The sequence below is a fragment of the Polyodon spathula genome, chromosome 42, assembly GCF_017654505.1.
Source record: "Polyodon spathula isolate WHYD16114869_AA chromosome 42, ASM1765450v1, whole genome shotgun sequence".
NCBI lineage: Eukaryota > Metazoa > Chordata > Actinopteri > Acipenseriformes > Polyodontidae > Polyodon > Polyodon spathula.
In genome coordinates this window covers 2,373,237-2,387,548 of record NC_054575.1, presented here as the reverse complement: position 1 = coordinate 2,387,548, position 14,312 = coordinate 2,373,237, and the positions used below count along the sequence as shown (strand labels likewise).

Genomic DNA, 14,312 nt, shown 5'->3' with positions numbered 1-14,312 from the left:
TCAGAAAAAAATAAATAACAGTTTTGAGTTGTGTTGGTAAACACGTTGTTTATTCTGCCTCAGTTGTGGCCAAACGTTTTGCATCAGCTGGCATTGAGACATCGTTTTAAAATAGTTATCAACATAGTTTTAGATCTTTTATTTAAGACTGTAATCAAAAGTTATGAGGGGGATAGCAATTCCATATGATAGTTCGGGGGACATTATTTTTCTATATTGAGGGGGTGCAATTCAATATGTTAACAAGGAAACATTATTGTTCAACATTATCCCCACTGGACTCTATGAAGCTGAGGGAGTTATCATTCGTCGAAGAGGGGGTGCAATTCACTATAGTTACCAGGAAACATTATTCAGATTCAGCACTTTCACTGGACTCTATGAATAAGTCGTGAAATGGATAGATTCTTGCACTCCATTAGTTAAGATGTCGGCAACCCCGTTAGTTAGGCTACAATTGTTCATACTGGAGCGAGCTTTCACTGGATCTATGAACTCTATGAAGCTGAGGGAGTTCATTCTATATAGAGGGGGTGCACTCTTCAATATGTTAACATAGAGGGGGTGCAATTCAATATGTTAAGGGAACATTATTCAGCAGCTTTCACTGGACTCTATGAAGCTGAGGGAGTTCATTCTATATAGAGGGGGTGCAATTCAATATGTTAACAAGGGAACATTATTCAGCAGCTTTCACTGGACTCTATGAAGCTGAGGGAGTTCATTCTATATAGAGGGGGTGCAATTCAATATGTTAACAAGGGAACATTATTCAGCAGCTTTCACTGGACTCTATGAAGCTGAGTGAGTTCATTCTATATAGAGGGGGTGCAATTCAATATGTTAACAAGGGAACATTATTCAGCAGCTTTCACTGGACTCTATGAAGCTGAGGGAGTTCATTCTATATAGAGGGGGTGCAATTCAATATGTTAACAAGGGAACATTATTCAGCAGCTTTCACTGGACTCTATGAAGCTGAGGGAGTTCATTCTATATAGAGGGGGTGCAATTCAATATGTTAACAAGGGAACATTATTCAGCAGCTTTCACTGGACTCTATGAAGCTGAGGGAGTTCATTCTATATAGAGGGGGTGCAATTCAATATGTTAACAAGGGAACATTATTCAGCAGCTTTCACTGGACTCTATGAAGCTGAGGGAGTTCATTCTATATAGAGGGGGTGCAATTCAATATGTTAACAAGGGAACATTATTCAGCAGCTTTCACTGGACTCTATGAAGCTGAGGGAGTTCATTCTATATAGAGGGGGTGCAATTCAATATGTTAACAAGGGAACATTATTCAGCAGCTTTCACTGGACTCTATGAAGCTGAGGGAGTTCATTCTATATAGAGGGGGTGCAATTCAATATGTTAACAAGGGAACATTATTCAGCAGCTTTCACTGGACTCTATGAAGCTGAGGGAGTTCATTCTATATAGAGGACGGGGGAGGGTTGTCGGATTCTGTTTTTAACAGGAACTGTTTTTTCTCTCTCTCTCAGCGGCGGCGGTGCGCCCCTCCCTCTCTCTGGCTGCGCTCCGGCTCTTGGCCCCGCCCATCAGGCTGCTTTGTGCAGCGACGTGGCGCGTGGTGAGCCGCAGGGAAGCCAAGCATTATGGGAAGGTGGTGGAGTTTGTGGAGATGGTGACCGAGTTCGCGCCGGAGGTTTTAAACTACAGACATCGAGCCAAGATCATCCTGGGACTACGAGCGAAGGCAAGAGACAGACAGACAAACACACAGACAGATAGACACACAGACAGAGAGAGAGAGAGAGAGGTAGACAAACACACAGATAGACAGACAGACAGACAGAGAGCGAGAAAGAGAGACAGATATGTAGACAAACAGACACATAGATAGATAGACAGGCAGAGAGACAGATAGATAGACCAACACACAGACATAGGTAGATATAGATAGATAGATAGAGAGAGAGAAAGAGAGACAGACAGATAGATAAACACACACACACATAGGTAGATATGATAGCGAGAGAGACAGATAGACAAACAGACATATGTAGATATAGATAGATAGATAGACAGGCAGATAGATAAACACACAGATATAGATAGATAGACAGATAGACAAACACACAGACAGATACAGGTAGATAGAAAAACAGAGAGAGAGACACACACAGACAGATATAGATATAGACACAGACACACACACACACACAGATCGGGAGACACACACACACACACAGATAGATCGGGAGACACACAGACACACACACAGATCGGGAGACACACAGACACACACACACAGATAGATCGGGAGACACACACACATAGATGGATCGGGAGACACACAGACACACACAGATCGGGAGACACACAGACACACACACACAGATAGATCAGGAGACACACAGACACACACACACACAGATCGGGAGACACACACACAGATCGGGGGACACACAGACACACACTCACACAGATCGGGAGACACACAGACACACACACAGATAGATCGGGAGACACACAGACACACACACAGATAGATCGGGAGACACACAGACACACACAGACAGATCGGGAGACACACAGACACACACACAGATCGGGAGACACACAGACACACACACAGACACACACACACAACAGACACACACACACACACACAGTCATCTATGTGAACACACATACACACACACACACACACAGATCGGGAACACACCACATACACACACTGTGATCGGTGGATACACTATCTAGCCACTAACTGTGTGTCTCGGTGTGTGTGACACACACACAGATAGATCGGGGATCCACACACACCACACACACACAGATCGTGAGACACACAGACACACACACACTGTGTGATCGGAGACCACACACAAGAGATCTGTGTGACATCAGTGGTAAATAGCCCTCTGGTGTGTTTGTCTATCTAGCGGGGACACACAGACACACACACACACACAGATCGGGAGACACACAGACACACACACACACAGATTGGGAGACACACAGACCGCGTGCCGCAGAGCAGGGGTAAATTTCATTTATGGCAGCATTGTGCTCTGAGATCGCAGTGACAGTCCCAACGCTGTTCTTTCAAGTCCAGTTGCAAGGACGCTGCGGTACGTTTCTCTTAAAGGGTTGAAAGGGGCTCGATTTTGTTTAAGTGGATGACATGTGATATTTGTTAACTGTCCCTCCTGGACAGCCGCTTTCCTATTGGCTGAGAGGGTGTGGTCATCGTTCACCCTTTGTCGTTGCAGATGATAATGGAGATGCTGGACCACCGGTCGCATCCAACGCAAATTTTAGCAGAACTGGAAAAGTTTGTCTGTCCAGCTTCACCGAAAAACATGCAGCCGGTGAGTCAGAGAAAACTACAGAGCGCCGTGCAATTCAATATGAGAACAAGGGAACATTATTCAGCAGCTTTCACTGGACTCTATGAAGCTGAGGGGGTTCATTCTATATAGAGGGGGTGCAATTCAATATGTTAACAAGGGAACATTATTCAGCAGCTTTCACTGGACTCTATGAAGCTGAGGGAGTTCATTCTATATAGAGGGGGTGCAATTCAATATGTTAACAAGGGAACATTATTCAGCAGCTTTCACTGGACTCTATGAAGCTGAGGGAGTTCATTCTATATAGAGGGGGTGCAATTCAATATGTTAACAAGGGAACATTATTCAGCAGCTTTCACTGGACTCTATGAAGCTGAGGGAGTTCATTCTATATAGAGGGGGTGCAATTCAATATGTTAACAAGGGAACATTATTCAGCAGCTTTCACTGGACTCTATGAAGCTGAGGGAGTTCATTCTATATAGAGGGGGTGCAATTCAATATGTTAACAAGGGAACATTATTCAGCAGCTTTCACTGGACTCTATGAAGCTGAGGGAGTTCATTCTATATAGAGGGGGTGCAATTCAATATGTTAACAAGGGAACATTATTCAGCAGCTTTCACTGGACTCTATGAAGCTGAGGGAGTTCATTCTATATAGAGGGGGTGTGCAATTCAATATGAGAACAAGGGAACATTATTCAGCAGCTTTCACTGGACTCTATGAAGCTGAGGGAGTTCATTCTATATAGAGGGGGTGCAATTCAATATGTTAACAAGGGAACATTATTCAGCAGCTTTCACTGGACTCTATGAAGCTGAGGGAGTTCATTCTATATAGAGGGGGTGCAATTCAATATGTTAACAAGGGAACATTATTCAGCAGCTTTCACTGGACTCTATGAAGCTGAGGGAGTTCATTCTATATAGAGGGGGTGCAATTCAATATGAGAACAAGGGAACATTATTCAGCAGCTTTCACTGGACTCTATGAAGCTGAGGGAGTTCATTCTATATAGAGGGGGTGCAATTCAATATGTTAACAAGGGAACATTATTCAGCAGCTTTCACTGGACTCTATGAAGCTGAGGGAGTTCATTCTATATAGAGGGGGTGCAATTCAATATGTTAACAAGGGAACATTATTCAGCAGCTTTCACTGGACTCTATGAAGCTGAGGGAGTTCATTCTATATAGAGGGGGTGGTGAACATTACAGTCGTCGAAAAGTACCTGAGATACTTCGACGCCCTCCGGAAGTATATCCACCACACCACATGCTACACTTTTGGCAGAGCTGTGGTTACCATGGCATCAGAAGTATCTGAAGTTTTGATTGTAAACCCGGGTGTCTGTTTACCTGAATTTTCTGTCTCTCTCTTGCAGAAACAGAGAGACGTCGTTAAGGTTCAGAAATCTGTGGAGAGTTTCCGAATCCTCGTGCAGTCTCTGCTGAAACAGAAACCGCTCAGAAATCTGTACCTACAGGTGTGTCCGTGAAATGAATTTGCATTTAATACTCTAGCAGTATCATAGATATTGTGGATTATATATTAATATATAGCCTCTCTCTGGCAGTATCATAGATATTGTGTATTATATATTAATATATAGACTCTCTCTAGCAGTATCATAGATATTGTGGATTATATATTAATATATAGACTCTCTCTAGCAGTATCATAGATATTGTGTATTATATATTAATATATAGACTCTCTCTAGCAGTATCATAGATATTGTGGATTATATATTAATATATAGACTCTCTCTGGCAGTATCATAGATATTGTGGATTATATATTAATATATAGACTCTCTCTAGCAGTATCATAGATATTGTGGATTATATATTAATATATAGACTCTCTCTGGCAGTATCATAGATATTGTGTATTATATATTAATATATAGACTCTCTCTAGCAGTATCATAGATATTGTGTATTATATATTAATATATAGACTCTCTCTAGCAGTATCATAGATATTGTGTATTATATATTAATATATAGACTCTCTCTAGCAGTATCATAGATATTGTGTATTATATATTAATATATAGCCTCTCTCTAGCAGTATCGTAGATGTTGTGGATTATATATTAATATATAGCCTCTCTCTAGCAGTATCATAGATATTGTGGATTTTAATTTAGAGGCTCAATGGGTCTCAACTGAATTCTTAAAGGAGAGAAGAGACAGAAGTCTGAGCCAATCAGAAACCTGGAACAGATGCCATCAATCCCACAATGCAGTGCATGTTTGTACTCTGCCACGCGCCTCCGATCGCTACCCAACACTCAGACGTGCAGTTTTGACAGAAACGCGGGTTTTAGTGCAAAAGGGGTTTGTCAATTTTAAAACGTGTTTTCGGGCACTGGTGAGGCTCGCAAGGGTTACTGGGAGGAGCTCTCCGCTGGAATCCCAAGCAGCTGTCTCTGAATTCGCTCTGAGCGGTGAATCAGCCCCCCTGATCCGCTCCAGTGAGCCTCACGCCTGATTCCAGCGGAGAGCTCATCCCGGTAACCCAGGAATCCGTGTCAGCCTCACCAGTGCCTGAAACAATGTTTTAAAATGTTGCTGGTGACTGGTTTGTTGTATTGAATTGCTGGGAACTGGTTTTGTCTGTACTGGTTCCAGGAGACTCTCTCACTGGAATACGGGGACGAGTTTTTGTCGGTGCTGGAGAAACTGGTCTGGGAGTTCTTACTGCGACTGGATCAACTGTTACAGAGTCTCGACTTCGAACAGGTCAGTGTGTGTGTGTGTGTGTGTGTGTGTGTGTGTCTGCGCAGCGGGAGTCTGATTATTAAACTCCTAGTGAAAGCAGGACTGGATCACACTGCTGTGCAGCGGGAGTCTGATTATTAAACTCCTAGTGAAAGCAGGACTGGATCACACCGCTGTGCAGCGGGAGTCTGATTATTAAACTCCTAGTGAAAGCAGGACTGGATCACACTGCTGTGCAGCGGGAGTCTGATTATTAAACTCCTAGTGAAAGCAGGACTGGATCACACTGCTGTGCAGCGGGAGTCTGATTATTAAACTCCTAGTGAAAGCAGGACTGGATCACACTGCTGTGCAGCGGGAGTCTGATTATTAAACTCCTAGTGAAAGCAGGACTGGATCACACTGCTGTGCAGCGGGAGTCTGATTATTAAACTCCTAGTGAAAGCAGGACTGGATCACACCGCTGTGCAGCGGGAGTCTGATTATTAAACTCCTAGTGAAAGCAGGACTGGATCACACTGCTGTGCAGCGGGAGTGTTATTTCCAGCCCTGGTGTGTGTGTCTTTGTCTGTGATTGGATGGATTTTAGGTCAGTGCTCCTTTAAAGGGAGAGGCCAGTGATCATGTTAACTAATAAGAGGTGAGAGAATGTGTATAGGCTATAAGTGTCCTCTCTCTATGTTTCCTCCCAGGTTGTGTCTGCTGTAAATGACGCCCCCTGTGTATTGGAGGAATTACTGCAGCAGTGCAAGGACCCCCAGGCAGTACAAGCGCTTCTGCAGTACCACAGAGTCTTGGACCGCCGAGACCCTGGTACTGTGTCTTCCTTGGACTCTTTACGTTGTCTATGGTGGAGGCGGACTGTGTTCTTCCATTGCCTTTCCTGGGTGTTCAATGGGAGATTTGAGTTCAACAGTTTTTTGTGTTTTTTTTATATACTGTATGAAATGGTTGTGTTTTCAGTTACTTTTCTGCCCAAACTCTGATATATATATATATATATATATATATATATATATATATATATATATATATATATATATATATATTATTTTTTTTTTAAAGTTCAAACTGGATTTTCCAGAGAGGGTTTTGTATCAGTGTTATACAGTGTGGTCTCGCCAGCACTGCCAGGCTCTGCCCAGCACACAGCGGGCAATGCCAGCCTAAGACATTGTTTACTGATGTGAGACAGGCTGGACCGGAGATATTAGAACTTGTGTTATTGTTGCAATAATGAATCCTTGTTGCGTTTGCTATTTCAGCCCACCAGGAGTCAGAAGAGAGCCGGGACTTCGATTCCATACTCTGCACATTACAGAACTCCCCAAATGCATTACAAGCTTTTACTCTGAGATCCGCCCAGCAACAGCATAACCAATCGGAAAGGGGTGGCAAATGCTGTGCGGAAAAACACACCAAAAGGGCCAATCAGCAGACCGAGGGGGCGTGGCCAGCAGAGAGAGACACACCCACTGCAAGGAGAGAGGGTGGGGAGACACAAAAGGGTAAAGAGAGGGTTGGTAGAGACAAAAGGGAGGGGCCTGTGTGTAAAGACACGCCCTCAAAGAAAAAGGGGGTTGGGCTTCAGTGTGTTGGCAAAGGGGAGGGACTTACTTACACTAAAAGAACTCTCCGGAATAGACGGCTTCCTTTGAGTGGAAAAGGGGAGGGGCATGAAGAGAAAGACACGCCCCAGACAGGAAAAGGGGAGGGGGCTGGCAGACAGGAAGAGGAGGGACAGGAAGTGAGGTCGGTGCCGTGCAGCTTGTTTTATAAGTCGCACAAGAGGGTCAGACGAAGTTCGAATTCACTAGGTGACGATTCCCGTTTGGATTCGGAGTGGGCCCACGAAGATTCCGGAACCCGGCGGGATTCCGAAACCCGGCGGAATTCCGAACGCGAATCCCAGCATTTGCGAAGGAGCTCCCGGAATTCTTTGGGGAAAGGTTCCCAGATTTGCCGGACTCCGGAAAAAAGTGGCGTGAATTCCCGCGAGAGGGAGCGGCATTCCCGGCGTGCTGAACGCAGCGGTCGGAATTCCGACGGAGACTCGGGGGAGCGGGAAAGCCCGCCGTCTCTCCGCTCCCGCGCCACCGCTTCCTGCCACCGGAGAAAACTCGCCGTCGTGATTCGCCGGCTGGATTTCCTAGCCCCGCCCCCTCCTGGCGTCTCCCAGCAGGAAGTGAGGAAGGACGGGCAGGAAGCGGAATTGTTGAACCCCAGGAGGTGGAAGCAGGGCGATGACCCCGCGACCCCCGGCAGGACCCGCCCCACGATGACGTCGCCCGGGGAAACAGGAAGTGGCGACGAGAAAGAGTGAGCGACGGTTTCCTACAGGTTATTTATTTATTTATTTTATTCTTGTTCTTCTTTAATGTTTTCGTTTCTTTTTCAAGAAACCGCTTCGACTTTGTCAGCGAGACAGGAAGCGTGCCGCTGGTACTGTCACCCCGGCAACACGAACCACGTGAGTAAAGGTTCCTACTTTTCATTTGCCCTGAAAATCACAACCCTCCTTGATTTTTATAACATAGCGCTGGGAGAGTTCGGAGGAGAGGAGCTTGTGTCCCTGCGGCTTTAAAACAAACAAACAAAAAAAACTGCCTTCCTTTGAGGGGGAATGTAAACAAACTGGACTGTCAGATAGGTTTCTTTCTCTTTCTCCTTCCCTCTCTCTTTCTTTCTCTTTTGCTTTCTCTCTATCTCTTTCTCTCTTTACCTCTTTCTCTTTCTTTGTAGTAAATGGACAGACACCCCTAAGTGTTGCATTGCAGTGTTATGAATGGAGATGTTTAATTACCCCTGCCCCTCCTAGTTCTGAGTCTCACGCCACTGGACGCAGGCGATGATGTCATCCTAGATTCCGAGGATGAAGAGACCAAGTCTTTCAAAGGCCGGGTGAGAGTCTGTGTGTGTGTCTCTCTCTCAGTGTGTATCTCTGTGTCTCTCTCTCGCTCTCTGTGTGTCTCTGTGGGCGTGTCTCTTTGTCAGTGTGTATGTCTCTGTGTGCGTGCGCGTGTGTGTGTGTGTCTCTCTTCTCTGTGTCCTCTCCCCTCCGATATGTGTCTCTGTGTGACGTGTCTCTTTGTCAGAACAGTGTGCATACAGAGACAGTGTGTCACAGATCCGCCTCTCTTGTGTTCAGAGTGTCAGTCTCACTGCTCTCTCAGTGTGTGTGTCTGTGTCTGTCTCTCTCTCGCTCTCTGTGTCTCTGTGGGCGTGTCTCTGTGTGTGTATGTCTCTGTGTGCGTGCGCGTGTGTGTGTGTCTCTCTGTGTGTATCTCTGTGTCTCTCTCTCGCTCTCTGTGTGTCTCTGTGGGCGTGTCTCTTTGTCAGTGTGTGTGTGCGTGCGTGCGCGTGTGTGTGTGTCTCTCTGTGTGTATCTCTGTGTCTCTCTCTCGCTCTCTGTGTGTCTCTGTGGGCGTGTCTCTTTGTCAGTGTGTATGTCTCTGTGTGCGTGCGCGTGTGTGTGTGTGTGTGTCTCTGTGTGCGTGTGTGTGCTGTGTGTGTGTGTGCGTGTGTGTGTCTCTGTGTGTCTCTCTGTGTGTCTCTGTGGGCGTGTCTCTTTGTCAGTGTGTGTGTGCGCTCAACAGATTGAAACAGTCACCATACAGAGGCGTGTCTCACTGTTGTTGTGCTCTCACACACTGTTATGTGCTCTCTGTGTGTGTACACTGTGGGCGAGAGTCTCTTTGTCCACACAGAGACACAGTCACCCGTGCACTCTCTGTGTGCACTCTCACCACAGAGGGCAGTCTCTTTGAGCGCTCTGTGTGTCGCGTGAAACACACTCAGTGTGTGTGTGTGTGTCTCTCTGTGTGTATCTCTGTGTCTCTCTCTCGCTCTCTGTGTGTCTCTGTGGGCGTGTCTCTTTGTCAGTGTGTGTGTGCGTGCGTGCGTGTGTGTGTGTCGTGCTTTGTCAGTGTGTGTGTGTGTGTGTGTGTGTCTCTCTGTGTGTCTCTGTGGGCGTGTCTCTTTGTCAGTGTGTGTGTGTGCGTGCGTGCGCGTGTGTGTGTCTCTCTGTGTGTGTGTGTGTGGGGCCACCCTCACAGAGACAGGCACTGTGTGAGCAGACTCTCTGTGACACACACTCGCTTCTACACACATAGTTCACTTTGACCCATCAGAGTGTCTCTGCTGCGTTGCACAGACCCACACCCTCACGCAGGCTGTGTGTGTGTGTATGTGCGTGTGTCTCGTGTGTCGCTCTCTGTGTGTCTCTGTGGGCGTGTCTCTTTGTCAGTGTGTGTGTGCGTGTGTGCGTGTGTGTGGGTCTCCTCTGTGTGGGTCCTCGTGTGGCGTTTCTCTCGTCAGAGAAAAAAGAAATACTAGCGGGACGCGTACAAGAGGGTGATCTCTCTCATTGTCACACATAGAGTCACTCTCATGTGAGCGAGAGACTCCACAGTCGCCCCTGTTAATTTGTTTTGCTACGAAAGCTTGTCCCTCAGGTCAGTCTCTGTGGGCTGTCACACCACGCAATGTGTGCGTGCGTGCGCGTGTGTGTGTCTCTCTCTCTCTGTCTCTCTCATGGCAGAGCTGCAGTTGCTGTTAATTTGTTGCTACAGTACTCTTTACCTGAGCACTGATCACAGCAGAGCTGAAATTACCCCTCGGTCCTCCTTTCAGCTCTTCATGAAGAAATACTACAGGACGAAGTACAACACCTTCATCCCCACGCTGAGAGAGTTCCTGAGACCAGTCAAGCGCGCCCACCCCCTCCCCCGGGAAGAGGTGCGCACCCGTTAAAACAGCCCCCCCATTCACCTCCTGCTAGAGAGACTCTATATATTAATATATAATACACAATATCTATGATACTGCCAGAGAGAGTCTATATATTAATATATAATCCACAATATCTATGATACTGCTAGAGAGAGTCTATATATTAATATATAATACACAATATCTATGATATGCTAGAGAGAGTCTATATATTAATATATAATACACAATATCTATGATACTGCTAGAGAGAGTCTATATATTAATATATAATACACAATATCTATGATACTGCTAGAGAGAGTCTATATATTAATATATAATACACAATATCTATGATACTGCTAGAGAGAGTCTATATATTAATATATAATATACAATATCTATGATACTGCTAGAGAGAGTCTATATATTAATATATAATACACAATATCTATGATACTGCTAGAGAGAGTCTATATATTAATATATAATACACAATATCTATGCGGCTATCTTCCAATTGCATGCAAACAAATATTTTCAAGCGGTCAGCTCGCATGTCCAGTAAAGACACGGCAGGGAAACGTCCTCTAGCGTGTGACACGCGTGCTGTGGAGGACAGCCTTCCCAGAATACTTTGTGTCGCCCTGGAACGGTCTTTCAATGCGATTTCCCATTTTGTCTCCTCAGCTCCGCCCTGCAAAGCTACGGACAGAGAGAGAGTTTCATTCTGAAGATTGAAAGCAGATTATCGACTCTCCTCGGAGGCTGATGTGAACTATATATATATATATATATATATATATATTATATAATATATATATATATATATATATATATATATATATATATATATATATTATGAAATGGAAATTATTTTATTTAGAAGTTCTCTGAAATGTCGTTGTCCGAGCTCAGGGGCAGTTCTGACAGGTTCTTATTTTATTCAAGCCTATTTTAATTGACAAACAAACAGTGTCTTCTTCAGTGAAGGTCTTTTGTTTTGTGCTTTGCTTCGTTTTATCAGAATGGCGCCCTGCGCAGTCTCGCTATCAGTGGTGTGTTGAAACTGATAAAAATGGAACAGGAATTAGGAATTGATTTTAAATAGGAACTGATAATAGTTTTTTTTTTTCTTTTAAACTCATAAAGGTTCCCTGATTTCTACAGTAAGATATGCGTGATTTTGAGAGAGTGACACAATGCCAGACCAGATATGTTCCCTCCTGGCCAGCCAGGATGTGCAAGAGAGCACAGCGTTTGCAAACTGAAAGCTTTCTTTAGCCCTGTGTAAGGGCAGATCTGTTTCAGAGGCCAGGTCTTGCTGTAACGTGCGGTTTCAAGAATATTGTCAGCTGTGACTTGCTTTTGCTCGAACGGAAAACAGATTTGTGAGATGAGATTTTATAAGATTGTTTTAATGATAATCTGTCTGTCCTTTTTATCATCAATTTTATTATTGCATTATTATTATTATTATTAGCATTATTATTAGTAGTAGTATTGCTGTTATATTCAAGATATATCTTAGAGTGCCTTGTTTCGTTTTCGAGGGGAAACAAACTCTGAACTCAAGCTGTGTTTTGAAATCAATGTTTCTTCACAGAAAATAACGAAATCTTTTGTTTTGGCTCCAAACTGCTGTGTCCCCTTTTGAGGACAGTCAAGTTAGATGCGAATCAAACTCCTGGCTCCTGATCATTGCAATATTAATAATACTAGACTTCATTGAGGGGAGCTCTGAACCCCAGGACTGGGTGCAGCAGCAGCAGGGCTAGTGTGAGTTTGTAACCCTGCTCAAACTCCTGGCTCCTGATCATTGCAATATTAATAATACTAGACTTCATTGAGGGGAGCTCTGAACCCCAGGACTGGGTGCAGCAGCAGCAGGGCTAGTGTGAGTTTGTAACCCTGCTCAAACTCCCTGGCTCCTGATCATGTCAGTAACACACACTCTGTCTGGCTGCTGCTTTTAAAGGCAGGGCTGTGTGGATGTGCTTGAGAGAGAGGCAGCTGCAGTGTGACTGTCAGGAACCAGCGCTGACATGCTCTGCAGGAGATTGTGATGTCACGCTGCAGAGCGACATCACCGCTGCAGAGCGACATCACTGCTGCAGAGTGACATCACTGCTGCAGAGCGACATCACAGTGCCCTCTTTAACCCTTTCAGAATATTAAAATATGTATATTTTTTTGTGTATTTTAATAGAAAGCTACCTGGGGGGGGGGGGGGGGGGGGAGTGAGTAACTTTTATATTTTTGTCTGTTTAATTTTAATTTTCAAACTACCTATTTTTTTGAAGACCCGGCAGAGCCTTATTATAATAAAATGATTCGAATATATTTAAAAAATGGTGATGTCTTGTGTCTCTCTCTTTTGACCAGGGGGGGGGGGGGGGGGGGCGCTATTGGTGGTGGGCAGGCTTGAGGCACAGAGACTGAACTGCCCCCTCTCTCCCTTCCTCACCCCCCTCAGAGAAAGGGGTGCTCCCTCCAGTCCAGGGCAGGATTGAGCTACAGAGACTGAACTGTCCCCTCCGTCCCTCCCTCAGAGAAAAGGGGCTCCCTCCAGTTCAGGGCAAGCTTGAGCCACAGAGACTGAACTGCTCCCTCCCTCCCTCACCCCCCTCAGAGAAAGGGGGCTCCCTCCAGTCCAGGGCAGGCTTGAGCCACAGAGACTGAACCGCTCCTCCCTCACCCCCCTCAGAGAAAGGGGGCTCCCTCCAGTCCAGGGCAGGCTTGAGCCACAGAGACTGAACTCGCTCCCCTCCCTCCCTCCCTCAGAGAAAGGGGGCTCCCTCCAGTCCAGGGCAGGCTTGAGCCACAGAGACTGAACCGCTCCCTCCCTCACCCCCCTCAGAGAAAGGGGGCTCCCTCCAGTCCAGGGCAGGCTTGAGCCACAGAGACTGAACCGCTCCCTCCCTCACCTCCCTCAGAGAAAGGGGGCTCCCTCCAGTCCAGGGCAGGCTTGAGCCACAGAGACTGAACCGCTCCCTCCCTCACCTCCCTCAGAGAAAGGGGGCTCCCTCCAGTCCAGGGCAGGCTTGAGCCATGGAGACTGAACCGCTCCCTCCCTCACCCCCCTCAGAGAAAGGGGGCTCCCTCCAGTCCAGGGCAGGCTTGAGCCACAGAGACTGAACCGCTCCCTCCCTCACCTCCCTCAGAGAAAGGGGGCTCCCTCCAGTCCAGGGCAGGCTTGAGCCACAGAGACTGAACTGCTCCCTCCCTCACCTCCCTCAGAGAAAGGGGACTCCCTCCAGTCCAGGGCAGGCTTGAGCCACAGAGACTGAACCGCTCCCTCCCTCACCTCCCTCAGAGAAAAAAACTAAAACGAAATGTTAAAACCAGACGATACAAAAACGCCAGCGTGAATACATTTCATGTACTAACATAAAATCTCATCTCGGTAACTCGCAACAACCGCCCTGTAGCACTTAAAACGTAATTAAAAACCAAACAAAAAAAAAAAAACAAACATCTATTGATTCATTTTAATTTCATCCCTCCGACTTTTAACACGCCTCGGGTCGAACGGGTAAGG

General features: G+C 45.9%; 1 protein-coding gene across 2 annotated transcripts in view; it reads left to right on the top strand.

Annotated features, from left to right (window-relative positions):
- Nucleotides 1–11,585, top strand: part of LOC121305263 — a 12,067-nt gene extending 482 nt beyond the window's left edge. Inside the window, exons 2-11 of one of the 2 annotated variants that reach the window (XM_041236826.1) lie at nt 1,509–1,723; nt 3,246–3,344; nt 4,714–4,815; nt 5,969–6,079; nt 6,751–6,871; nt 7,324–8,377; nt 8,458–8,528; nt 8,877–8,959; nt 10,691–10,795; nt 11,462–11,585. In XM_041236826.1, the coding sequence (XP_041092760.1) occupies nt 1,509–1,723; nt 3,246–3,344; nt 4,714–4,815; nt 5,969–6,079; nt 6,751–6,871; nt 7,324–8,377; nt 8,458–8,528; nt 8,877–8,959; nt 10,691–10,795; nt 11,462–11,512 (2,012 nt within the window). In that variant the 3' untranslated portion in view covers nt 11,513–11,585. Of the gene's footprint in view, nt 1–1,508; nt 1,724–3,245; nt 3,345–4,713; nt 4,816–5,968; nt 6,080–6,750; nt 6,872–7,323; nt 8,378–8,457; nt 8,529–8,800; nt 8,960–10,690; nt 10,796–11,461 lie in introns of those variants that run through there. The other variant, XM_041236827.1, reaches the window with a different exon arrangement.
- The last annotated feature ends 2,727 nt before the right edge of the window (nt 11,586–14,312 follow it).